General features: G+C 46.1%; 1 protein-coding gene across 1 annotated transcript in view; it reads left to right on the forward strand.

The window, feature by feature from the left end:
• The window catches only part of crocc2 (ciliary rootlet coiled-coil, rootletin family member 2), a 274,117-nt gene that overhangs the window by 14,276 nt on the left and 231,949 nt on the right, over window positions 1-27,892 (forward strand). Inside the window, exon 3 of the mRNA XM_067994800.1 lies at window positions 3,781-3,929. Coding sequence (XP_067850901.1) covers window positions 3,781-3,929 — 149 coding nt within the window. The remainder of the gene's footprint in view (window positions 1-3,780; window positions 3,930-27,892) is intronic.

The raw sequence follows: 27,892 nt of genomic DNA on the forward strand, positions 1-27,892 counted from the left end.
TTACTGGTACCAGCTTTTTATTCCAGATTTATTTACTTTTTTCTTTAACTGAATTCCAATTCACAAATTGCTATGGTGGCATTTGAGCTCAGATTGTCTGGATAATTCGTACATTAAAAAAAAAATTTATTTCATTGGCAAGGCCTGCATTTATTGCCCATCCCTAATTGCCCTTGAGAAGGTGGTGGTGAGCTGCCGCCTTGAACCACTGCAGTCCGTGTGGTAAAGTTTCTCCCACAGTGCTGTTAGGTAGGGAGTTCCAGGATTTTGACCCAGCGACGATGAAGGAACGGCGATATATTTCCAAGTCGGGATGGTGTGTGATTTGGAGGGGAACGTGCAGGTGATGGTGTTCCCATGTGCCTGCTGCCCTTGTCCTTCTAGGTGGCAGAGGTTGCGGGTTTGGGAGGTGCTATTGAAGAAGCCTTGGCGAGTTGCTGCAGTGCATCCTGCAGATGGTACACACTGCAGCCATAGTGCACCAGTGGCGAAGGGGTGAATGTTTAGGGTGGTGGATGGGGTATCAATCAAGTGGGATGCTTTGTCCTGTATGGTGTCGAGCTTCTTGAGTGTTGTTGGAGCTGCACTCATTCAGGCAAGTGAAGAGTATTCCATCACACTCCTGACTTGTGCCTTGTGGATGGTGGAAAGGCTTTGGGGAGTCAGGAGGTGACTCACTTGCCACAGAATACCCAGCCTCTGACCTGCTCTTGTAGCCACAGTATTTATGTGGCTGGCCCAGTTAAGTTTCTGGTCAATGGTGACCCCCAGGATTTTGATGGTGGGGGATTCGGCGATGGTAATGCCGTTGAATGTCAAGGGGAGCTGGTTAGATTCGCTCTTGTTGGAAATGGGCATTGTCTGGCACTTGTCTGGCGCGAATGTTACTTGCCACTTATCAGCCCAAGCCTGGATCTTATCCAGGTCTTGCTGGATGCAGGCTTGGACTGCTTCATTATCTGAGGGGTTGCGAATGGAACTGAACTTTATGCAATCATCAGCGAACATCCCCATTTCTGACCTTATGATGGAGGGAAGGTCATTGATGAAGCAGCTGAAGATGGTTGGGCCAAGGACACTGCCCTGAGGAACTCATGCAGCAATGCCCTGGGGCTGAGAAGATTGGCCTCCAACAACCAGAACCATCTTCCTTTGTGCTAGGTATGACTCCAGCCACTGGAGAGTTTTCCCCCTGATTCCCATTGACTTCAATTTTACTAGGGCTCCTTGGTGCCACACTCGGTCAAATGCTGCCTTTTGTCAAGGGCAGTCACTCTCACCTCTCCTCTGGAATTCAGCTCTTTTGTCCATGTTTGGACCAAGTTCTGTAATGAGGTCTGGAGCTGAGTGGTCCTGGCAGAATCCAAACTGAGCATTGGTAAGCTGGTTATTGGTGATTAAGTGCCATTTGATAGGACTGTCGACGACACCTTCCATCACTTTGCTGATGGTTGAGAGTAGACTGATGGGGCGGTAATTGGCCGGATTGGATTTGTCCTGCTTTTTTTTGTGGACAGGACATACCTGGGCAATTTTCCACATTGTCGGGTAGATGCCAATGTTCTAGCTGTACTGGAACAGTTTGGCTAGAGGCACGGCTAGTTCTGGAGCACAAGTCTTCAGCACTACTACCGGGATGTTGTCGGAGCCCATAGCCTTTGCTGTATCCAGTGCACTCAGCCGTTTCTTGATGTCACGTGGAGTGAATCGAATTGGCTGAAGACTGGCTTCTGTGATGGTGGGGATATCGGGAGGAGGCCGAGATGGATCATCCACTCAACACTTCTGGCTGAAAATGGTTGCAAGCGCTTCCGCCTTGTCTTTTGCACTCACGTGCTGGACTCCGCTATCATTAAGGAAGGGGATGTTCACAGAGCCTCCTCCTCTCATTAGTTGTTTAATTGTCCACCACGATATCACGACTGGATGTGGCAGGACTGCAGAGCTTTGATCTGATCCGTTGGTTGTGAAATCGCTTAGCTCTGTCAATAGCATGGTGCTTCTACTGTTTAGCATGCATGTAGTCCTGAGTTGTAGCTTCACCAGGTTGGCATCTCATTTTTAGGTACACCTGGTGCTGCTCCTGGCATGCTCTTCTACACTCCTCATTGAACCAGGGTTGATCCCCTGGCTTGTTGGTAATGGTAGAGTGAGGAATATGCCGGGCCATGAGGTTACAGATTGTGCTGGAATACAATTCTGCTGCTGCTGGTGAGGACTAGGTCAAGTAGGTTTTTCCCTTGTGTTGGTTTGCTCACCACCTACCGCAGGCGAAGTCTGGCAGCTATGTCCTTCAGGACTTGGCCAGTAGTGGTGCTGCTGAGCCACTCTTGGTGAGGGACATTAAAGTTCCCCACCCAGTCGTCCATTCTGTGCCCTTGCTACCCTCAGTGCTTCCACCAAGTGATGCTCAACATGTAGGAGGACTGATTCATCAGCTGAGGGAGGATGATAGGTGGTAATCAATAGGAGGTTTCCTTGCCCACGTTTGACCTGATGCCATGACATTTTATGGGGTCCAGGGTTAATGTTGAGGACTCCCAGGGCCACTCCCTCCTGACTGTATATCACTGTACCGCCACCTCTGGTCAGTCTGTCCTGCCAGTGGGACAGGACATACTCAGGGATGGTGATGGAAGAGTCTGGGACGTTGGCTGAAAGATATGATTCTTTGAGTATGGCTATGTCAGGCTGTTGCTTGACTAGTCTGTGGGACAGCTCTCCCAATTTTGGCACAAGCACCAGATGTTAGTGAGGAGGACTTTGCAGGGTCGACTGGGCTTGGTTTGCCTTTGTCATGTCCGGTGTCTAGTGGTCCTTCTGGTTTTATTCTTATGACTTTTTTTAGTGAGATCTTTACAACTGAGTGGCTTGTTAGGCCATTTCAGAGGGCAATTAAGAATCAACCACATTGCTGTGGGTCTGGAGTCACATATAGGCCAGACCGGGTAAGGGCGGCAGGTTTCCTTCCCTAAAGGGCTTTAGTGAACCAGATGGGTTTATGATAACAATCCGGTAGTTTCATGGCTACTATTACTGATAGTAGTATTTTAATTCCAGATTTTATTTAACTGGTAATAGTATTTTAATTCAGATTTTATTTAATTAATTGAATTTAGCTCCCCAGCTACCGAGGTGGGATTTGAACTTATGACTCTGGATTACTAGTCCAGTAACATAACCACTATGATACTGTGCCCTCACGGCTATATCAGGCTGTTGCTTGACTAGTCTGTGGTACAGCTCTCCAATTTTGGCACAAATCCACAGATGTTAGTGAGGAGGACTTTGCAGGGTCAATTGGGCTTGGTTTGCCTTTGTCATGTCCAGTCTGGTATTAATCTTATTTTGACTTTTTGTAGCAAGATTGTACAATTGAGTGGCTTGCCAGGCCATTTCAGAGGGCAATTAAGAATCAACCACATTGCTGTCGTCCAGACTGGGTAAGGACGGCAGGTTTCCTTCTCTAAAGGTCATTAGTGAACCAGATGGGTTTTTACGACAATCCGGTAGTTTCATGGCTACCATTGCTGATACTAGTTTTTTTTTGTTCCAGATTTTATTTAACTAATTGAATTAAATTCCTCAGCTGTTGAGGTGGGATTTTAACTCATGACTCTGGATTATTAGTCCAGGCCTATTGGATTACTAGTCCAGTAACATAACCACTATGCTACCGTACCCAATAAATCTACCATATCTGTCTAGCAGTATCAGGTCGGAAAATTCCACTCAGTTTTGACAGAGGCACTAATCCTATTCTTTTATTTTTCCTTCAAGCGGCCCCACAAGACAGGAGCTCCCTGGCCAGTGTTCAGGAAGAAAACTGCATGCTACAGGAGGAGCTGTCCCGCATGGAAGACCTGTTGGCACAAAGTCATGCTGAGCGTGACGAGCTAGCCATCAAGTTCCGTGCTGTCAGTGAGCGGGTAAGGACTGGCATAGATACGTTCCTGAGGTGAACCCCATGGTAAATGGTAAATCTAGCATCTTTTAAGAACTGATTTTAAGAATCGATTTAACCTATTTGAATGAACTGTTTGGAGCCAGCGTTCAGCAAATGAGAGCTACAACATAACCTGTACTACCTTCCAGTGACAACTGCTGTCAAACTATTTTGATGAATTGTCAAATATAAATGTTTGAAGTTCTATACCTGCTGTAGTTGAGTTATATCTGTTGCAGTGAGTGCAGTACCTGCAGTAGTGGGTGTTATACCTGTTGTAGTGAGTGTTATACCTGTTGTAGTGAGTGTTATACCCATTGTAGTGGGTGTTATACCCATTGTAGTGGGTGTTATACTTATTATGGTGTATGCTGCACCTGTTGTAGTGGGTGCAATACCTGCTGTAGTGGGTGTTATACCTGCTGCAGTGTGTATTATGCCAGTTGTAGTGTGTATTATACCTTTGTAGTGGGTGTTATACTTGTTATGGTGTATGTTGCACCTGTTGTAGTGGGTGCAATACCTGCTTTAGTGGGTGTTATACCTGTTGTAGTGGGTGATATATCTGCTGTAGTGGGTGATATACCTGCTGTAGTGGGTGTTATATCTGCTGTAGTGTGTATTATACCTGCTGTAATGGGTGTTATACCTGCTGTAGTGAGTGTTATACCTGCTGTAGTGGGTGTTATACCTGTTGTAGTGGGTGTTATACCTGTTGTAGTGGGTGTTATACCTGTTGTAGTGGGTGTTATACCTGTTGTAGTGGGTGATATACCTGCTGTAGTGGGTGATATACCTGCTGTAGTGGGTGTATACCTGTTGTAGTGGGTGTTATACCTGTTGTAGTGGGTGTTATACCTGCTGTAGTGAGTGTTATACCTGCTGTAGTGAGTGTTATACCTGATGTAGTGGGAACTGTGTTTGCTGTACATGCTAGCTCAATTAATAATTTTAAATCTGAGATGGATAGATTTTTGCTAACCAAGAGAATTAAGGGATATGGAGCCAACGTGGGTGGATAGAGTTAGGATACAGATCAAACATGATCTCATCGAATGGCGGAACAGGTTCGAGGAGCAGAATGGCCTACTCCTGTTCCTATGTTCCTATGCTGTAGATGGTGCTATCCTTGCTGTAGTGGGTATTTTATCTGCTGTACTGGGGTTATACCTGCTGTAATGGGTGTTATACCTGCTGTAGTGGGTGATGTACCTGCTGTAGTAGGTACTATATCTGCTGTATTGGAAGCTATACCTGCTGTAGTGGGTGTTTTCCTGCTATAATGGGTGCTGTACTTGATGAAATTGGTGCTATACCAGCTGTAGTAGGTGCTCTACCTGCTCTAGTGGGTATGATACCAGCTGTAGTGGGTGTCTTACCTGCTGCATGCATGTTTTACCTGCTGTATTAAGTGCCGTTCCTATGGTATTAGGTGCTTTACCTGCTCTCGTTGGTGTTATGCTTGCTGTATTGGGAGCTACACCTGCTGTAGTGGTTGTTTTACTTGCTCTAGTGGGTATTAGACCTCCTGTAGTGAGTGCTATATTCGCTCTAGTGGATGCTGTACCTGCTGCAGTAGGTTCTATATCCGCTCTAGTAGATGCTGTATCTGCTGAAGTGGGTGCTGTACCTGCTATAGAGGGTGCAATATGCACTGGAGTGGGTGCAGTACCTGATGTAGTGGGTGTTATACCCGCTCTACTGGGTGCTGTATCTGCTGTAATGAGTGCTATATGCACTGTAGTGGGTGCTTCACTTGGTGTAGTCAGTGTTATACATGCTGTATTGGGTATTATACCTGCTGCAGTGGGTGTTATATCTGCTGTAGTGTGCGTTATATCTGCTGTATTGGGTATTATACCTGCTGCAGTGGGTGTTATATCTGCTGTAGTGTGCGTTATATCTGCTGTAGTGGGTATTATACCTGCTGCAGTGAGTGTTATATCTGCTGTATTATGTGCTTTACCTGCTGTAGTGTGCATTTTACCTGCTGTATTAGGTGCTTTACCTGCTGTAGTGTGCATTTTACCTGCTGTATTAGGTGCTGTACCTGCTGTAGTTGGTGTTATACCTGCTGTATTGGAAGCTATACCCACTGTAGTGGGTGTTTTATTTGCTCTAGTAGATGCTATACCTGCTTTAGTGGATGCAATATGCACTGTATTAGGTGATGTACCTATTGTATTAGGTGCTGTTACTTGCAGTAATGGGTGCTGCAGTGCTTGCTTTAACCTGCTGTAGTGGGTGCTATGGTTGCTATAACTGCTGAAGTGGGTATTGTACTTGGTGTAGTTCATGCTATTTCTGCTGTAGTGGGTCCTGTATCTGCTTTAGTGGGTGCTATCCTGTACTGTCTCACTCACTGAATGCTCATTCTGGCAGAACACGATTGAATGAAATCTCGGTGTCCTATTTGCTGACTTAAACCCCACATCCTATCCACCACCAAGACAGCTAATTTACACATCTGGAACATCGCCTGCCTCCTTCCCCCATCTCACTCCCGTTACCGATGAAACCATTTTCCGCGCCTTCTGCACATCCCGGGTTGAATTACTCCGACTCTCTTCTTTTGGTCTCCCATGTTCCAACCCACATGGTCTGTGACCCGTCTAAAGTCCACCATCTGCATTCCTATCGTGCAACTCCCTCTTCTTTATCAGCCTTGCCTTTGCCAGGTACCAGGCTTCCCATCATCCAAAAAGCCAATCTCAAAGTTTTCACCTACATTTTCAAATCCCTCCATTCAACCTCCTCCAACCTTACACAATAATATGCATCTTGAGCACTTCCTTTGCATCGTCCCCTCTCTCCACTCCACTTTCAGTCTCACACTCTGAAATTCTTCGCCATAACCCCTCCGCCTTGCTAATTAAGAACGTAAGAACATAAGAAGTAGGGGCAGGAGTAGGCCATACGGCCCCTCGAGCCTGCTCCGCCATTCAATAAGATCATGGCTGATCTTCTACCTCAACTCCACTTTCCCGCCCGATCCCCACATCCCTTGATTCCCTTATTGTCCAACAATCCATCGATCTCAGTCTTGAATATACTCAACGACTGAGCACCCACAGCCCTCTGGGGTAGAGAATTCCAAAGATTCACAACCCTCTGAGTGAAGACATTTTTCCTCATCTCGGTCCTAAATGGCCGACCCCTTGTCCTGAGATTATGCCCCATAGTTCTAGACTCTCCAGCCAGGGGAAACATCCTCTCAGCATCTACCCTGTCAAGCCGTCTAAGAATTTTATACGTTTCAATGAGATCAGAATTCTCTTCCCTCTTTCAAATGTCCCCTCAAAACCTGCCTCTTTGACCGCTCAGTGTCTAGTTTTCGCCTCTGTGAAGGGCTTCGAGTCATTTTATTACCTTAAAGACACTGAATAAATGCAAGTTGTTGCTAACTTTAATGCAGAGTAAATTTGATGTAATTCTCATACATTTCCAGCAGGTGGCAGCATTCATTCAGCCTGTGTTAATGCAACCCTCTTCCCCAGTGCTCGTGTGTTCAGTTAAACCTGATTACATCCAAACAGTTTAACCCTAAAACACAACAAGCTGTAGTTATGAGGCTATCCCATATCATTTCTGAAATCCGTTTCACACTGCAACCTTGTATTTATGTGTACGGTAACTGAGGCAAGGAGCTGGTACGAATTGCCACAGTGACAACTTTGCAATTCTATAGCGCCTTTAACGTAAAAACCATCCCAAGGTGCTTCGCAGATGGGCGCAGGGAAAACAGATGCTGAACCACGAAGGGAGAGATCAGGAGAGATGAGTGAAAACTTGGTTGAAGGGATAGGTCTTGAAGTTTTCAAAGGAAGTTGGAGAGGCAAATTTGGTTTAGTCAGGGAATTCCACAGAGTTTGATTCAGGCGACTGAAGGCTCTGCCGCCTGGGGCGGGTGGTGGGGGGGGGGGTAGGTGGGGGGTTGGTTGGGCAAAGGAAGGGGGAGTGGGGGTGGGTTGGGCAAAGGAAGAGTTGGGTGGGGTGGTGCGCAGGTGGCCAGTGTGAGGAATGGGGTGCCTGGGGGAAGTGATAGAGGGCTGGAAGAGTTTGTAGACAGCCAGGGTTTTAAACTCAAGACGTTGGGGGACACGGAGTAGATGCAAGTTAATGGGCGCAGGGGTGGTGAGTGGATGGGATTAGTGCAGGACAGCATCCCCACAGCAGAGTTTTGGACAAGTTGGAGTTTATGGAGGTGGTGAAGGGATGTATCCGGGTATCAAGCAGAGGGGTTGAGGTAGAGGAAGAAGCCAGCAGTGTTGCAGAGGGTGATGCAGTGGAGATGTTATAAAACTCAGCTCTGGGTCAAACAAGGCACCAAGGTGGAGAATGGTCTGGTGCAGCCTGACACAGCGGTCAGGGAAGGGGAGGGGATCAGTGGCGAGGAAGCAAAGGTTTTGTTGGGGGGCTGAAGACAGTGGCTCTGGTCTTCCTAATCTTGAGCTGAAGGAGACTGACTCGTGGCACAGAGGCAGTCGAGGAGGTATATATCTGTCTAAGTTTTGATTGAGTGACTACCTCTTTAAAACTCAGTCATCGTGCATAGAGAGTTTGACAGCCAACTGAAACCAAAGTCTTGTGGCAAGCCTAATTTGATAGTGTGTCGCAAAGTTTGTTTTTAGAATCTCCCTAGTAACAGGAGAAATCTGAACATACAATTTGCAAATGTATACAGATAATGTGATTAGTTTGGTCTGTATTTGACGGGCAGTTCTTTTTGACAATGAATAGCCAATTTTCCAAATCCATGAAGTCTTGGTAACTCCATTCCAGGATATAAGAAAGAACTGCTTGGTTCAAAAGAGCAGTTGGCAGGTAGTTGGAAAATCCCATGAGAGGCGCAGTTTTGAAATCTCACAATAGGGCGGAAGGCCATGGGTTCAAGTCCCACCCCAGAGACTTGAGCAAATAATCTGGGCTGACGCTCCAGTGCAGTACTGAGGAAGTGCTGCACTTTCAGATGAAACGTTAAACCGAGGCCCCATCTGCCCTCTCAGTTGGATGTAAAAGATCCCAAGGTGCTATTCGAAGAAGAGCAGGGGAGTTCTCCTCGGTGTCTTGGTCAATGTTTATCCCACATCCAACATCACAAACAGATTATCAGGTCATTATCTCATTACTTTTTGTGGGACCTTGCTGTGCACAAATTGGTTGCCGCGTTTCCTACGTTACAACTATGACTACACTTCAAAAGTACTTCACTGGCTGTAAAGCGTTTTGGCATGTCCTGAGGTCGTGAAAGGCAATATATAAATGCAAGTTCTTTCTTAAAAGCTAAAAAATACTGTTGGAAAATCTCAGAGGAGATTGGTTGATACTTCTGAAAGACATAAGAAACAATGCATGTATTTAAAAAGAATTAGCAAAGGATTAGTTCAGGTCTTGGAGTCAGGATCTTTTATTATTTTGTCAACTTGAGGAGACAGATAAAAGACAATCTGCTGTAAGTGTATAACTATTATATCAATTGGATTATTCACTTCTTAGTTGTGTAATAAATTCAATCAAGTCTGCCTGGGTCAGGGTAGATTAGCTTCGGCCTCTGTGCTGAATTGTACACTGTTAAAAATAACCAACAATTTTAGAAAAGCCAATACAATTGGTCGCCCTGCGTCCTTTCTATCCAGTGTTTCTAGGGCACAAATGACAGAAATTACATTTTATGATGTATTTCCATTACTTGTGTAGTGTTTGAATACGTGTGCCTATATTTGGCCCCAAGTATTCTACGCTTCATTGTAACTTCTGGTGGGAAATCCCAAAAGTTGATGGCGGAGTATAGGCCGGGTTGGGAGAGGAGGGAATGCACAGTTGTTCAGACGTGGAAGAGCAGATGCATACAAGTTGGGAAAGAGAGCTGGAGAGGTATATAGGAACATAGGAAAGTATAGGACATAGAAACATAGAAAATAGGAGCAGGAGTAGGCCATTTGGCCCTTCGAACATGCTCCGCCATTCAATATGATCATGGCTGATCCTCTATCTCAATACCATATTCCCGCTCTCTCCCCATACCCCTTGATGCCTTTTGTGTCTAGAAATCTATCTAGTTCCTCCTTAAATATATTCAGTGACTTGGCCTCCACAGCCTTCTGTGGTAGAGAATTCCACAGGTTCACCACCCTCTGAGTGAAGATATTTCTTCTCATCTCAGTCCTACACGTCCTACCCCATATTCTGAGACTGTGACCCCTCGTTCTGGACACACCAACCAGGGGAAACATCTTCCCTGCATCCAGTCTGTCTAGCCCTGTCAGAATTTTATATGTTTCAATGAGATCCCCTCTCATTCTTCTAAACTTGAATGAATACAGGCCGAGTCGACCCACTCTCTCCTCATACGACAGTCCTGCCACCCCAGGAATCAGTCTGGTGAACCTTCATTCCACTCCCTCTATGGCAAGGAGACCAAAACTGCACACAATTATCCAGGTGTGATCTCACCAAGGCCCTGTATAACTGCAGTAAGACATCCTTCCTCCTGTACTTAAATCCTCTTGTAATGAAGGCCAACATACCATTTGCCTTCCTAACTGCTTGGGTGCACCTGCATGTTTGCTTTCAGTGACTGGTATACAAGGACACCCAGGTCCCTTTGTACATTAACATTTCCCAATCTATCACCATTTAAATAATACTCTGCCTTTCTGTTTTTCCTTCCGAAGTGGATAACTTCACATTTATCCACATTATACTGCATCTGCCATGTATTTGCCCACCCACTCAACTTGTCTAAATTGCCCTGAAGCCTCTTTGCATTCTCCTCACAACTCACAATCCCACCTAGTTTTGTGTCGTCAGCAGACTTGGAAATATTACATTTGGTTCCCTCATCCAAATCATTGATATATATTGTGAATAGCTGGGGCCCAAGCACTGATCCCTGCGATACCCCACTAGTAACTGCCTGCCACCCCGAAAAAGACCCATTTATTCCTACTTTCTGTTTCCTGTCTGTTAACCAATTTTCAGGACTGCAAACTCCATATTGCTGGGTCCAGAAACTAGTTCTTCTTAATCATCGATCCCCTCAAGTATCTGCCTCCCTGGGCAGTCCATTCATTCCATACGTTCACCACTCTTTGAATAAAGTTGTGCCTGCTTTACTTCAACATTTGAGCCTGTGTCTTCTTGTTCCAGAGTGTGTAGCAATCTCAAACACATTATTAGGGTTCAATTTATCTATTTCTTTAATAATCTTCAGTACTTGTATTTCCCCAAAGCCTTCTCTTCTCCACAATCCCCAGCTTTTTAGCCTCGCCTCAGAGCTCAGAGCATCACATTGTTTGCCCTTTTGTGCTCTGCCTCCAATGCCTGTATATCTTGCTGTATGCAGTACAGTGATCAGTACACAGTACTCCGGTTGTGGCCATACCAGTGCTTGTACAGGCTTGCTATCACCTCCTGGGACTTGCGTTCTATCTCCTGGTTATACATCCCAAGGTCCGGTCTGCTTTCCTCACTGCACTGTTGGCTTTCATTGCTCCCTGGAACCCTCTTCAGTGTTGTCTTCCGTATCCTACAGCCATTTCATATATGTTAGTGATTTTCTGAGGCACATAGCCTCATTAGTGGTGAGCACAGCAGCAGAGACAGGGCTACAACATTTTAGCCCTGATTTTCAAGTGCGTGCTCACCGCTAATGAGGTCCAGTGTCAGGAGTGGAGCATCATACAATGACTCCCTATTCTCACCGTTTATTTCTCATTAAATTGCATTTGTTCACATTAAATGCCATCTGCCACTCAACAGCTCACCTCCTCAACGTATCCAGATCCCTTTGTATTTGGTTTGCCTGTTCCGCCATTCAGTTAGACACTTACAGCAGATGTCGTCGCCCTGGACAAAACTGTCCAGTAGCTCTCACATATTGCAGCTGCAACACATCTCCTGCCCTGTCATAACTATTTTATTTATTTAATTCATTACTACAATGCCAATCAAATTATTTTTAGATTGAACCAAGTACTGGCTTTGTTTAATTTATTAAATTAAGTTTAGTTTTTTTTAAAAAAAAAATTTGTTTTATGCTATGTTACTTAGCACACAGTCCTAAGAAAGAAGAAAACAGAAGAGATACTCACCACCAACCACCTACCTGCCTTACCTGTGACGTCACACGGCAGTTTTGTTTTGTTGTTGCTGTGATCCGCTCTTGGTACACTCCTCTCCGCTCTCGGTACGCCCCTCTCCGCTCTTGGTACACTCCTCTCCGCTCTCGGTACGCCCCTCTCCGCTCTTGGTACACTCCTCTCCGCTCTTGGTACACTCCTCTCCGCTCTCGGTACGCCCCTCTCCGCTCTTGGTACACTCCTCTCCGCTCTTGGTACACTCCTCTCCGCTCTCGGTACGCCCCTCTCCGCTCTTGGTACACTCCTCTCCGCTCTTGGTACACTCCTCTCCGCTCTTGGTACACTCCTCTCCGCTCTCGGTACGCCCCTCTCCGCTCTTGGTACACTCCTCTCCGCTCTTGGTACACTCCTCTCCGCTCTCGGTACGCCCCTCTCCGCTCTCGGTACGCCCCTCTCCGCTCTTGGTACACTCCTCTCCGCTCTTGGTACACTCCTCTCCGCTCTCGGTACGCCCCTCTCCGCTCTCGGTACGCCCCTCTCCGCTCTTGGTACACTCCTCTCCGCTCTCGGTACGCCCCTCTCCGCTCTTGGTACACTCCTCTCCGCTCTCGGTACGCTTCTTTCCGCTGACTAATCAAATGCACCTCACCCGTTACTGCACCAAATCCCCTCACTCACCAAATTCCCAATTATAGACTCTGTCGAAACCAGACGCCATCAACAGCTGCTACTCCGTGCTTCTTCACTCCGTGCGTTAGCAAAACCCTTCTTCGGCTTCGAGTTGAGGAGCTGGAGTCCGAGCTGCGGACATTGCGATGTATCAGGGAGGGAGAAAGTTACCTGGGCACTTTGACCCAGGAGGCAGTCATGCCTCTTGGACTAAATATTGTAGAATTGGCACGTGGTCAGGGACAGGAGGGTGTGACTGCGAGTGAGGCAGGTACGGGGATCCAGGAGGTAGAAATGCAGGCGCCTCAGCCTCTGCACTTGTCTAATAGATACGAGGTTCTTGCAGCCCTTGTGGATGAGTGCAGGGACTGCAGGGAGGATGAGCAAACTGGCTACGGCACTGTAGTTCAGGGGGTCATTCAAGTGGGGGGAGTAAAAAGGAATGTGATGTGGTTGTAGTAGGCGACAGTATAGTTAGAGGGATAGACACTGTTCTCTGCAGCCAAGAGCGAGAGTCCCGAAGGCTGTGTTGCCTACCTGGTGCCAGGGTTAAACACATCCCCTCAGGGCTGGAGAGAAACTTGGATTGGGAGGGGGAGGATGCAGTTGTCGTGGTCCACGTAGGTACCAACGACATAGGTAGGACTAAGAAAGAGATTCTGCTGAAGGAGTTTGAGCAGCTAGGGACTAAATTAAAAAGCAGAACCACAAAGGTGATAATCTCCGGATTATTACCTGAGCCACGAGCAAATTGGCACAGGGTAAATCAGATCAGAGAGATGAATACATGGCTCGAAGATTGGGGTGGGAGAAGTGGCTTTTGATTCATGGGGCACTGGCACCAGTACTGGGGAAAGAGGGAGCTGTTCCGTTGGGACGGGCTTCACCTGAACCATGCTGGGAACAATGTTCTGGCAAACCGAATAACTAGAGCAGTAGAGAAGGCTTTAAACTAAATGGGGGGGGGGGGGCGGGGGGGGGAGGCTTGGGTGGGGCGAAGTTTAGATTGATAAAGCGAAAAGACAAGGAAGTAGTACAGGAAAGTGATGGGGTAATGATAAACAGAGTGTGTCAGGAAGGGACAGAACGTACAAACAGAAGAGTGCACTCGCAAATGGGGCCGGGTTAGGAAAGAATGGTAAAAAGACAAAATTAAAGGTTCTTTATCTGAATGCGCGCAGCATTCGTAATAAGATAGATGAATTGATGGCACAAATAGAAACACATGGGTATGATCTCGTGGCCATTACAGAGAGGTGGTTGCAAGTTGACCAAGGTTGGGAGTTAAATAGTCAGAGTTATTTAACATTTCGGAAGGATAGGAAAAAAGGTAAAGGTGGTGGGGTAGATCTGTTAATAAAGGATGAAATTGGTATAATAGTGAGAAATGATCTTGGCTCAGAAGATCAAGATGTCGAATCAATTTGGGTGGAGGTAAGAAATAGCAAGGGAAAGAAATCACTGGTGGGAGTAGTATATAGGCCCCCTAACAGTAGCTAGGGCAAAATATAAATCAGGAAATAAGGGGGGCTTGTAAAAAAAAGTAATGCAATAATCAAGGTCAATTTTAACTTTCACAGAGATTGGACAAATCAAATTGGCAAAAATAGCCCTGAGGAGGACTGTATTAGGGACTGTTTCTTAGACCAATACGTCGGGGAACCAACCAGAGAACAGGCCATTTTGGATCTGGTAATGGGTAACGAAACAGGATTAATTAATGATCTCAAAGTAAAAGATCCCTTGGGAAGCAGTGATCATAACATGATAGAATTTCATATCCAGTTTGAGAGCGAAGATCTTGGGTCTGAAACTACTGTATTAAACTTAAATAAGGGCAATTATAAAGGAATGAGGGCAGATTTGGCTAAAGTGGACTGGGTAAACAGATTAGATGGTATGATGGTGGATAAGTAGTGGCAAACATTTAAAAAGATATTTTATGACTCGCAACAAAAATATATCCCTGTGAAGAGGAAAGACTCCACAAAAAGGGTGAAACAACCATGGCTAACTAAGGAAGTCAAGGATGGTATCAGGTTAAAAGAAAAAGCATACAACATGGCAAAGATTACTGGTAAGCCCGAAGATTGGGAAAACTTTAAAAACCAACAAAGGATGACTAAAAGAATAATAAAGACGGAGAAAATAAATTATGAGAGTAAACTGGCAAGAAATATAAAAACTGACAGTAAAAGCTTCTCCAAGTATAAAGGAAGAGGGTAGCTAAGGTAAACATTGGTCCCTTAGAGGATGAGACTGGGGAAATAATAATGGAAAAGAAGGAAATGGCAGAGGAATTGAACAGATATTTTGTATCTGTCTTCACAGTAGAAGACACTATAACATACCAATGACAGTAGAAAATCAAGGGGCAAAGGGGAGGGAGGAACTAAAAACAATCTCATATCTAAGTTTGCCGATGACACAAAGATTGGTGGCATTGTAAGCAGTGTAGATGAAAACATAAAATTACAAAGCGATATTGATAGATTAGGTGAATGGGCAAAACTGTGGCAAATGGAATTCAATGTAGACAAATGTGAGGTCATCCACTTTGGATCAAAAAAGGATAGAACAGGGTACTTTCTAAATGGTAAAAAGTTAAAAACAGTGGATGGCCAAAGGGACCTAGGGGTTCAGGTACATAGATCATTGAAGTGTCATGAACAGGTGCAGAAAATAATCAATAAGGCTAATGGAATGCTGGCCTTTATATCTAGAGGACTTGAGTACAAGGGGGCAGAAGTTATGCTGCAGCGATACAAAACCCTGGTTAGACCGCACCTGGAGTACTGTGAGCAGTTCTGGGCACCGCACCTTCGGAAGGACATATTGGCCTTGGAGGGAGTGCAGCGTAGGTTTACTAGAATGATACCCAGACTTCAAGGGTTATGTTACGAGAACAGATTACATAAATTGGGGTTGTATTCTCTGGAGTTTCGAAGTTAAGGGGTGATCTGATCGAAGTTTATAAGATATTAAGGGGAACGGATAGGGTGGATAGAGAGAAACTATTTCCGCTGGTTGGGGATTCTAGGAGTATGGGGCACAGTCTAAAAATTAGAGCCAGACCTTTCAGGAGCGAGATTAGAAAACATTTCTGCACACAAAGGGTGGTAGAAGTTTGGAACTCTCTTCCGCAAATGGCAATTGATACTAGCTCAATTGCTAAATTTAAATCTGAGATAGATAGCTTTTTGGCAATCAAAGGTATTAAGGGATATGGGCCAAAGGCAAGTATATAGAGTTAGATCACAGATCAGCCATGATCTTATCAAATGGCGGAGCAGGCACGAGGGGCTGAATGGCCTACTCCTGTTCCTATGTTCCAATCACTATCACTAAAGAAAAAGTATTAGGTAAACTAATGGGTCTAAAGGCTAACAAGTCCCTTGGACCTGATGGCTTGCATCTGAGGGTCTTAAACGAAGTGGCTACAGAGATAGTGGATGCATTAGTTGTAATCTTCCAGAATTCACTAGATTCTGGAAAGGTCCCAGCGGATTGGAAAACCGCAAATGTAAAACCCCTATTCAAGAAGGGAGTGAGACAGAAATCAGGTAACTAGGGACCAGTTAGCCTACCATCTGTCATTGGGAAAATGCTCGAATCCATTTTTAAGGAAGTAGTAGCAGGACATTTGGAGACTCATAATATAATCAAGGAGAATCAACATGGTTTTATGAAGGGGAAATCATGTCTGACAAATTTATTAGAGTTCTTTGAGGAGGTAACGGGCAGGGTGGATAAAGGGGAACCAATGAGTGCAGTATATTTGGATTTCCAAAAGGCATTTGATAAGGTGCCACATAAAAGATTACATAAGAACATAAGAAATAGGAGCAGGAGTAGGCCAATCGGCCCCTCGAGCCTGCTCCGCCATTCAATAAGATCATGGCTGATCTGATCCTAACCTCAAATCTAAGTTCATGTCCAAGATAAGAGCTCATGGTGTTGGGGGTATTATACTGGCATGGATAGAGGATTGGCTAACTAACAGAAAACAAAGTCGGGATAAAAGGGTCATTTTCAAAATGGCAATCTATAACTAGTGGGGTGCCGCAGGGCTCAGTGCTGGGGCCTCAACTATTTACAATATATATCAATGACTTGGATGAAGGAGCAGAGTGTCTTGTGGCCAAATTTGCTGATGATACAAAGATAGGTGGAAAAGCAAGTTGCGATGAGGACACAAAGTGTCTGCAAAGGGATATTGACAGGTTAAGCGAATGGGCAAACATTTGGCAGATGGAATATAATGTGGGAAAATGTGAAGTCATCCACTTTGGGAGGAAAAATAAAAAAGCTAAATATTATTTGAATGGAGAAATACTACAAAATGCTGAGGTACAGATGGATCTGGGTGTCCTCGTACATGAAACACAAAAAGTCAACATACAGGTGCAACAGGTAATCCGGAAGGCAAATGGAATATTTGCCTTTATTTCTTGGGGGATGGAGTATAAAAGCAGGGAAGTCATGCTACAACTGTACAGGGTGCTGGTGAGACCACACCTGGAGCACTGCATACAGTTCTGGTGCCCTTATTGAAGGAAGGACATACTTGCATTGGAGGCAGTTCAGAGAAGGTTCACTCGGTTGATTCCGGGTATGGAAGGGTTGTCTTATGAGGAAAGATTGAACAGGTTGGGTCTATACTCATTGGAGTTTAGAAGAATGAGAGGAGATCTTATTGAAACATACAAGATTGTGAGGGGACTCAATAGGGTAGATGCTGAGAGGAAGTTGCCCCTCATGGGGGAATCTAAAACTAGGGGGCATAGTCTCAGAATAAGGGGTCGCCCGTTTAAGGCGGAAATGAGGAAGAATTTCTTCTCCCAGAGGGTCGTGAATCTTTGGAATTCTTTACCCCAAAAAGCTGTGGAGGCTGAGTCATTGAATACGTTCAAGGCTGAGTTAGACAAATTTTTGATCAGCAAGGGAGTCAAAGGATATGGAGAAAGGGCGGGAAAATGGAGTTGAGGTAAAAATCAGATCAGCCATGATCTCATTAAATGGCGGAGCAGGCTCGAGGGGTCAAATGGCCTACTCCCGCTCCTATCTCTTATGGTCTTATGATCTGTATCTTAACTGCATTTACCAGCCTTGGTTCCATATCCTTTAGCTACCATTATCTAACAAAAATCTATCAATCTCAGTTTTGAAATTTTGAATTCATCCCCAGCCTCAACAGCTTTTTGGGGAAGAGAGTTCCAGATTTGCACTCCTCTTTGTTTGAAGAAGTGCTTCCTGACATCACCCATGAAAGGCCTAGCTATAATTTTAAGGTCATGCCCCCCTTTTCTGGACTATACCGTACCTTCCTACCTTGTGGACTAATTGCTGCTGATGTGGCACGGTATCAAAAGCCTTGCTGAAATCTCAATACATCACATCCACAGGACTTTAGTTGTCAAAGCCACCCACTGCAATGGGTAATTGAGGGATATTAACTTTTGAGACCAGTCAGATGGACTATGGAGTCTTTTCTGGTCCTGAACTTTCCATCGTTCCTCAAAGAACTCCAGTAAATTTGTTTAGCAAGACCTTCCTCCCATGAATCCATGCTGACTCCCTCTTACCAGACCATTTCATTATTCCCTCTTTCAGGGTACCTTTCAGCACTTTACCCACGACTGATGTTAGACTCGCCACCCTGTAAGCTCCCTTCTAAAGATCGATGTTACATTAGTTACTCTCCATCCTCATTTCTAATCATTTCTGATGTGACTGATTTTGCTGGCCACTTCTTGATGTATCCTTTAAGGATGGGTGAAGTGAGGCATACACACACTCACCACTCGCACTGATACACAAATGTACACTCATCACTCGCACCGATACACAAATGTACACTCACCACTCGCACTGATACACAAATGTACACCCATCACTCACACCAATACACAAATGTACACTCACCACTCGCACCGATACACAAATGTACACTCATCACTCGCACCAATACACAAATGTACACTCATCACTCGCACCGATACACAAATGTACACTCATCACTCACACCGATACACAAATGTACACTCACCACTCGCACTGATACACAAATGTACACTCATCACTTGCACCGATACACAAATGTACACTCACCACTCACACTGATACACAAATGTACACTCATCACTCGCACCAATACACAAATGTACACTCATCACTCGCACCAATACACAAATGTACACTCACCACTCACACTGATACACAAATGTACACTCACCACTCGCACCAATACACAAATGTACACTCACCACTCACACTGATACACAAATGTACACTCATCACTTGCACCGATACACAAATGTACACTCACCACTCACACTGATACACAAATGTACACTCATCACTCGCACCAATACACAAATGTACACTCATCACTCGCACCAATACACAAATGTACACTCATCACTCGCACCAATACACAAATGTACACTCATCACTCGCACCAATACACAAATGTACACTCATCACTCGCACCAATACACAAATGCACACTCATCATTCGCACCAATACACAAATGCACGCTCATCACTCGCACCAATACACAAATGTACACTCATCACTCGCACCGACACACAAATGCACGCTCATCACTCGCACCAATACACAAATGTACACCCATCACTCGCACCGATACACAAATGTACACCCATCACTCGCACCAATACACAAATGTACACTCATCACTCGCACCGACACACAAATGCACGCTCATCACTTGCACCGACACACATTCATCATTCAAACTGACACACATTCGGCAATCACACTGACATTCAAATCGGCACTCATCACTCACGTTGACACACAAATACACACTTGCCACTCGCACTGTCACACTGACATACGCTGGTTACTCACACGCAAACACACACTCATCACTCGCACTGACATACTGACGTATGTTAGTTACTCACACGCAAACACACACTCATCACTCGCACTGACGTATGTTAGTTACTCACACGCAAACACACACTCATCACTCGCACTGTCACACTGACGTATGTTAGTTACTCACACTTTCATACTGGCAACTGTCCAGTTTCAGTACAAGATGTTATAAAAGGCACTGGATTCCAACGATCCACTTTTACTGCACCAAGCACCTCGAGCTGAGTACACGGCCCTGACATTCGGGCGCACAACCCGGTTCCTGCCTGAAGTGCCGGCCGACTTTGCCTTCCGGTTCTGCCTCCGCGGTTCGGGTTCAGCAAACTGTTGGTTCGAGCCGTGCGTCCTCTTTCACATATCGCTAGCGAGAGAGTCCGCAGAATTCTCACACGGCATGTTTGAGGGGAAAGGGTGGGGGGAGGGGGCAGGGGTGGGGGAGAAGGGGGTGAAGCTGGAGCAGAAAGAGAAAAACGTATGGAACTGATTTTGTGTGGCACCGGCCGTACGGGGGGGGGGGGGGGAGAGGAGGAGGAACTGCTGTTTTCACAGATGTGCTGTATAAAAGAGAGGATTGTGAGGCAGTAAATTACCTGTGCTGAATGGGACCGTTCCCAGCCTGCTCCAGGGACTCAGGGACAAATAAGCCCATTGTGCATGTGGGAATGTGAGCCACAGGCTGAGGTGGAATGCCAGACATCTCCCACTTACCCCAATCAGAAACCCCCTGAGCGACCAGCGTTCAAGGGATAAGAGCGGAGCAAAGACCTCTTACTTTTCTGGAGAGAAAGCACAGGGTCTAAATGTGTTTGGGAATGAGAGCTCGGAACTTTCTGCAGTGTATCTTTTTAAGAGCTGGGTGAGAGGCGGAAGAGTGAGTTGGAGGGGTGTGGGGAACAAACATGTGTCAAAGATTAATTCGGGACTGCTGTACAATGAAAACTTTATAAAATTACAACCAACTCCTCGCGTGGAATTTTAACCCCCCCTTCCCCACGACGGGTGGGAGGGGGGTCAGAGGAGGGGGGTTAATTTGTTAAAAATGTGCAAACCCGACTCCACCCCCGCCTACTTCCGGTTTAATTGCGACGAGTATGGAGTCATCCCTGTAACCTGCTCTAAAGAGGTGGGTCAGTGATTATAATATTTAAATGTGGCTCCGTTCCTCAGATTTTGGCAGCCATTCGAATTTAACGGTTGCGGGCCTGGTTTCCCAGGGCTCTGGAAACCCGGCAATTAAACGGAGGCAGGAGTTGCCGGCCCCAGCAGGTAAATGCCTTTCCAGCACTGCTTGTGTCCAGGAGGAGCTGGAGTGCATCTGCCCCCTCTCCGCCGGCCTCCAAAGCAAATCTTCAGCGGCAGTCTCTCCCCCTGCAATCTCTCCCCCTGTAATCTCTCCCCCCGCAATCTCTCTTCCCGCGATCTCTCCCCCCGTGATTTCTCCCCTCCGCAATCTTTCCCACTGCTATCTCTTCCTCCCTGTGATCTCTCCCCGCGATCCCTTCCCCCGCCAATCTCTCCCCGCGATCACTCTCCCCGCGATCACTCCCCCCCACGATCACTACCCCCGTGATCTCTGCTGCCCACAATCTCTGACTCACCCCCATGATCTCTGTCTCTCCCCCGCGATCTCTATCTCTGCCCCTGCAATCTCTTCCCCTGCGATCCCTTCCCGTGATCTCTCCCCCTGCGATCTCGATCTCTACCCCCCACGATTGTTATCTCTCCCCCTTGCGATCTGTCCCTCCCGGTGATCTGTCACCCCCCCCCCGCCCCCCACCTCGATTTTGATCTCTCGCCCACCCACCCCCGTGCGACCTCTCCCTCCCCTGCTGCCGTGCCCCAAGCCTCCCCCACCCCCGGCACCGAGCTCCTATCTTCTCGATTGCCTCTCAATCTGGCTGGCTGCCGGGCGGGAAACTGAGTAAAATTATTCTAATGAGGCCCTACTGTTAAATTTGGCTGGACCGACGCTTTCCCGGTATTTTCAGGTTTCCCAGCCAGACACGCGCCCCCCCCCCCTCCCTCCATGCCTCCCCGTAAATATCGGGGCCCTTGAGCCTGCAAAGGAGCCCGTCCTGATATTTACAGTACACATTGTAGACTATGAGAAGATCGGCTGGTGTATGCTCCTGCTTTTTTGCGCCTGTCTCAGTCAACTCCTGTACTTTTTCTCGCTTTGTCGATGGATGTTAGTGCTGCAGAAATGGAACACATCTGCCAGTTCATACACCCCGTCGCGGCTTCAACCACTCCCTAGTCAGGTACAGATAAGGCCTGCTGTAGAGTGAAGCTCTCTTCTTTCTCAACCCCAGAAGGGTAACATCTGTAGCATTTGCATTTCCCATAAGAACATAAGAAATAGGAGCAGGAGTAGACCATACAGCCCCCCAAGCCTGCTCTGCCATTTAATAAGATCATGGCTGATCTTCAACCTCAACTCCACTTTCCTGCCCGACCCCCATATCCCTTGATTCCCCTAGAGTCCAAAAATCTATCCATCTCAGCTCTCTGGGGTAGAGAATTCCAAAGATTCACAACCCTCTGTGTGAAGAAATTCCTCCTCATCTCAGTCTTAAATGGCCGACCCCTTATCCTTGAGACTATGCTCCCCAGTTCTAGACTCTCCAGCCATGGGAAAACAACCTCTCAGCATCTACCCTGTCAAGCCTCCTCAGAATCTTGTATGTTTCAATGAGATCACCTCTCATTCTTCCAAACTCCAGAGTGTATAGGCCCATTCTACTCAATCTCTCCTCACAGGGCAACATTCTCATCCCAGGAGGGTTAACAGCCAGAGGCCGTCGTCCACATCGGTACCAATGACATAGGTAGAAAGAGGGATGAGATCCTCCAGGCAGAGTTTAAGGAGTTCGGAAAGAGATTAACAAGCAAGACTGCAATTCCTCCCAGTGCCACACAATAGCGAGTATAGAAATAGGAGGATAGAGCAGATGAAGACAAGGCTGGAGAGATGGTGCAGAAGGGAAGGCTTTAGATTCCTGGGGCATTGGGACCAGTTCTGGGGGAGGTGGGACCTGTACAAGCCGGACGGGTTGCACCTCAACAGGGCTGGGACCAATATCCTTGCGGGGAGGTTTGCTAGTGCTGTGGGGGAGGGTTTAAAGTAACTTGGCAGGGGGATGGGAACCTGAGAGGAGATTCAGAAGGGAGAGTAACAAAGCTGGAAGTGGAAGGCAGAAAAATAGTAAGTGAAATTGGAAGGCAGCGGAAACAAAGGCCAGCAGCAAATAAGGTCAAAATAGGAAAAAATGTTAAAAAGCCAAAATTAAAGGCAATTTATCTGAATGCACGCAGCATTCGCAACAAGGTAGATGAATTGACAGCACATATAGAAGTAAATTGGTATCATCTAATTGCCATTACAGAGACGTGGCTGCAGGGTGACCAATGCTGGGAACTGAATATTCAAGGATATTCAACATTTAGAAAGGACAGGCAAAAAGGAAAAGGAGGTGGGGTAGCGCTGTTAACAAAGGATGAGATCAGTACAATAGTGAGAAAGGATCTTGGCTCAGAAGATCAAGATGTAGAATCAGTTTGGGTGGAACTAAGAAACAGCAAGGGCAGAAAACATTGGTGGGAGTTGTTTATAGGCCACCAAACAGTAGTGGTAATTTAGGGCACGGTGTAAAGCAGGAAATTAGAAGTGCATGTAACAAGGGTAATACAGTAATCATGGGGGACTTTAATCTACATATAGATTGGGCAAACCAAATTAGCACTAATACTGTGGAGGACGAATTTCTGGAATGTATAGGAGATCTAGTATTGTGCAATGAGAAAGGGTTAATTAATAATCTTGTTGTAAAGGAGCCCTTAGGGAAGAGTGATCATAATATGATAGAATTCTTCATTAGGTTTGAAAGTGATGTAGTTTCAATCCAAAACTAGGATCTTAAATCTAAACAAAGGAAACTACGAAGGTATGAGGCGCGAGTTGGCTATGATTGATTGGGGAACTACATTAGAAGGTATGACAGTAGACAGGTAATGGCTAGCATTTAAAGAATGTAAGTGGTTTTCTCGGGCTTACAGAAAACACACCTCTTACTATAAGTTCTGGAACGATAGGGATTGTAAGGACAGATCAGACTCGGACACACGTTTTCATGCTCAACCGCATTGTGTTTAATAAGATTAACAATAACACTAGTAAACAGTACAAACCGTACAACCCTGGCTTGTCCATAAGCCCTACCGTGCTAAATTACCACGGCCTAATAAGAGAAAAACCCTCCCATGAAATAAACTAACACAGGAGCCCCCCCCACCCCCAGCACTAAAACCCTCTAAGGCTTGGTTGGGACTTACGATCACCCCCTCACACAGCTAAGTGGTCTTGTGGATGTGTAGGCGCAGGCAATATGCTCACCCCGATTGCCCGTTGTTGCTTGCAGTTTCTTCCTGCACATCTCGCTCCTGGTTCTGTACCGCTGACGCAGTATCCAAGTTCCAGTTTGAGTCGAGGTCCGTTGATGAGGAATGAAGAGCAGCGCTCAGCTTCTGGCGGTGTTCCGTTGAATCGAGGCGAGCCCCACTCGGGAGACTCGCTGGAGATTGATGCCGAGGAGAAGAGAAAAGAGAGCAGAGCAGAGCCGAGCCAGGAACCATTGCCAAACGGCTCCTTATATCCCCCAAAACCCATCACTTTTTCTCCCGTCAATACTGATTGATGCATTGGCTCAGGTGATCTGTCTGGACCCACCCCCCCCCCACCCCCGCCATGGCCTGCAGTGACTCATAACCTTTGTGAAAAATGCTATTTAGTTTTCCTGCTCCCAGGACTTGCACCTGGAGAGACAATGGGTGCTGATTACTGGGTGTCTGTCGTTTCCTGAGTTGATGGCCCCCATTAACAGGTAATGGGTTTCGATCTCAAACCGATCTTGCTTAACTGGCTTCTCTCCTGGAAGACAATGGCCCGGCCATCTCCTGCCTTCCACCAGTTTCGGTTGGGACTGAGTGTCTCTGAGTTCCCTCTCGGGGTATTGTTCTCAGTAACCATGTTATATGGTGATGACGTCAATCGGCCTGGGTTCCCTTCCACCCAGCCTGTCAGTGTGAAATGGCCGTTTGTACATGAATGCACCTTAGTCAGGTTAGTCTGGCTCGAAACTCCTGCCAGTCAATCCTATTCCCTAAGCCACTCCCACAAGCTTGCCAAACAGTACAGTTCTTTCTTGGGGGTATTGGATTTAAAGTACGATTCATAAAAATGGCCAGAACGCTGGTGCTACATTCCCCCCTTTGATATTTCGTCATGGGAAGAGTGATCATAACATGATAGAATTCTTCATTAAGTTTGAAAGTGATGTAGTTCAATCCAAAACTAGGATCTTAAACCTAAACAAAGGAAACTACAAAGGTATGAAACGCAAGTTGGCTGTGGTTGATTGGGGAACTACATTAGAAGGTATGACGGTAGACAGGCAATGGCTAGCTTTTAAAGAATTAATACATCATTTGCAACAAATATATATTCCTTTAAGGCACAAAAAACCAACAGGAAAAGTGGTCCAACCGTGGCTAACAAGAGAAATTAAAGTTGGTATTAAGTCAAAGAAAGAGGCATATAAAGTTGCCAGAAAAAGCAGTAAGCCTGAGGATTGGGAGCATTTTAGAATTCAGCAAAGGAGGACCAAGAAATTGATATAGAAAGGGAAAATAGAATGTGAGAGTAAACTAGCGAGAAATAAAAACAGACTGTAAAAGCTTCTATAGGTATGTAAAAAGGAGAAGACTGGCGAAGGCAAATGTGGGTCCCTTACAGACAGAGATGGGAGAATTTATAATGGGGAATAAGGCAATGGCAGAGAAATTAAACAAATACGCTGGCCGCTAAATTGGGCCGTGTAGCACCCGTTGTTTCGACGCTACACGGCCTCTCCGACATCCAAGATGGCCTCTTGGATGCACACGCACGATTCCTGATGCCATCTTGGTATAGGAGTTAGCACAGGCGCGGATAAGAAACGCTGGAATCATGTAAAGTGGGGAGAATTTGGCTTCAATCAGTGTGCAATGCTGATTTAAAGTGATAGACACCATTTTGGGACTTAACGCTCAACTCAACGCATAGTCTTAACCCCGACCATCTGAACGTGTCTTAGAGTGCCTGGAGGACCCCGCCACTGGTGCTATTTAAAGGGACCTTGTAAGATTTACAGGTTAGTGGCTGGATTATTGCCTCTGGCTGCCGAGACATTTGTAACCATTTTTGGAGGTCTACTAGACTTCAATACTAGGACGCAGGGACATAGCCTAACATTTAGTGCCAGGACGTGCAGGAGTGAAGTTAGGAAATGCTTCTACTCACAAAGGATGGGAGACGTTTGGAATGCTCTTCTGCAGACGGCAGTTGATGCTAGCTCACTTGTGAATGTTAAATCTGAGACTGATAGATTTCTGTGAACCAAGGGTATCAAGGCATATGGGGCTAAGGCAGATATGCGGGGTTAAGTCACAGGTCCACCATGATTTCCCTGAATGGTGGAACAGGCTCGAGGAGCTAAATGCCACTGCCACTTGCTGCCTCTTGATAAGTGCCACCTTCTCCTGCAAGAAAGCGAGGCATGTGCCTGGGTGATGTGCCTGTCATGGTTGAATAGCTGCCAGTGTGGGTGGGTGGCTTGAAACAGTGGTAATGTGTTAAGGGTGGGAGGAAGCATCTGATTGGAAGAGTTGAGTACTGATGGAAAGAGTTTATTGGTATGTGGGGATGGGGGGTGTAGTGCATGGTGCAGTTGGTAGGAGACACTACTTGACAGTTGACCTCACTCACCTTGCCCACTCATGTCAAAGCATTGAACTTCTTCCTGCACTGTATCCATGTTCATGATGCTGTGCGCCTGGCATTGACTTCGCCCCCCACTGCCTCCCACTGTCTTTTGAGTATATGTCTGGAGGGCCTCTTGCCCCCCCCCACTTCACTGCGGATATAAGGTGTCCCTCCTTCTGTACACCTCTTGCACCCAAGGTCTCTAGTGCATCAGCAGAGAACCTTGGTGCATGCGCTCTCGCAGGCCTGGTACCAATTCAGATCGGCAGATTGGTGAGGTCTGGTGTGCAGATTGGAGGATGTGGGATTTAGTAATGCGCAACCTTTATTCAATGTTTTAACATAACTCATCAGTGTGTAAACATAGGGATGGGATCTGCACCTATATTTTATGTGTGCAATGTCTAATATCTGTTCAGACTCCATGCAGACAGTAGACTGTTATTTTCAGCAAATAACAGGTACAAGCTACCTTTAAGAGATTTCTAAGAAACATCTTCCCTTTAAGAGATGGAGCTCCCTCTGGCGGTGGAAAGTGTGAATTGCATTCATTCCACGTGCACGGCCTGGAAAGGAACACCATTGCAGGTAAGTGCCCCCTTGGGACCAAACTTGCATCTTGCCTGCCCAGGGTCTGTCGGGCACTGGGTGTGAGCGCATCCCAGAGCGGACACTTAACCAATTTTTCCCCCAGAGTGTCTTTCTTCACGGAAGAAGACACAAAAAACCTCCCAGAAATATTGGAGAACCAAGGGTTTGGCGAGAATGAGGAACTGAAAGAAATTAGTATTAGTAAAAAAATAGTACTAGAGAAATTAATAGGACTGAAAGTTGATAAATCCCAAGGACCTGATGATCTACATCCCAGGGTTATGAAAGAGGTGGCTATAGAGATAGTGGATGCATTGGTTGTCATCTTCCAAAATTCTAAAGATTCTGGAATGGTTCCTGCAGATTGGAGGGTGGCAAATGTAACCCCACTATTTAAGAAAGGAGGAAGAGGGAAAACAGGGAACTACAGACCTGTTAGCCTGACATCAGTAGTAGGGAAAATGCTAGAATCTATTATAAAGGATGTGATCACAGGACACTTAGAAAATAATAATAGGATTTGGCAGAGTCAGCATGGATTTATGAAAGGGAAATCATGTTTGACAAACCTATTGGAGTTCTTTGAGGATGTAACTAGTAGTCTAGATCAGGGGGAGCCAGTGGATGTGGTGTATTTGGATTTTCAGAATGCTTTCGATAAGGTCCCACACAGGAGGTTGGCGAACAAAGTTAGAGCACATGGAATTGGGGGGAATATACTGGCATGGATTGAGAATTGGTTAACAGACAGGAAACAGAGTGTAGGAATAAACAGGTCTTTTTCAGGTTGGCAGACTGTGACTAGTGGGGTACCGCAGGGACCGGTGCTTGGGCCCCAGCTATTCACAGTCTATATCAATGATTTGGATGAGGGGACCAAATATAATATTTCAAAG

This window comes from Heptranchias perlo, chromosome 13 (assembly GCF_035084215.1).
Source record: "Heptranchias perlo isolate sHepPer1 chromosome 13, sHepPer1.hap1, whole genome shotgun sequence".
In the NCBI taxonomy this organism is placed as follows: domain Eukaryota; kingdom Metazoa; phylum Chordata; class Chondrichthyes; order Hexanchiformes; family Hexanchidae; genus Heptranchias; species Heptranchias perlo.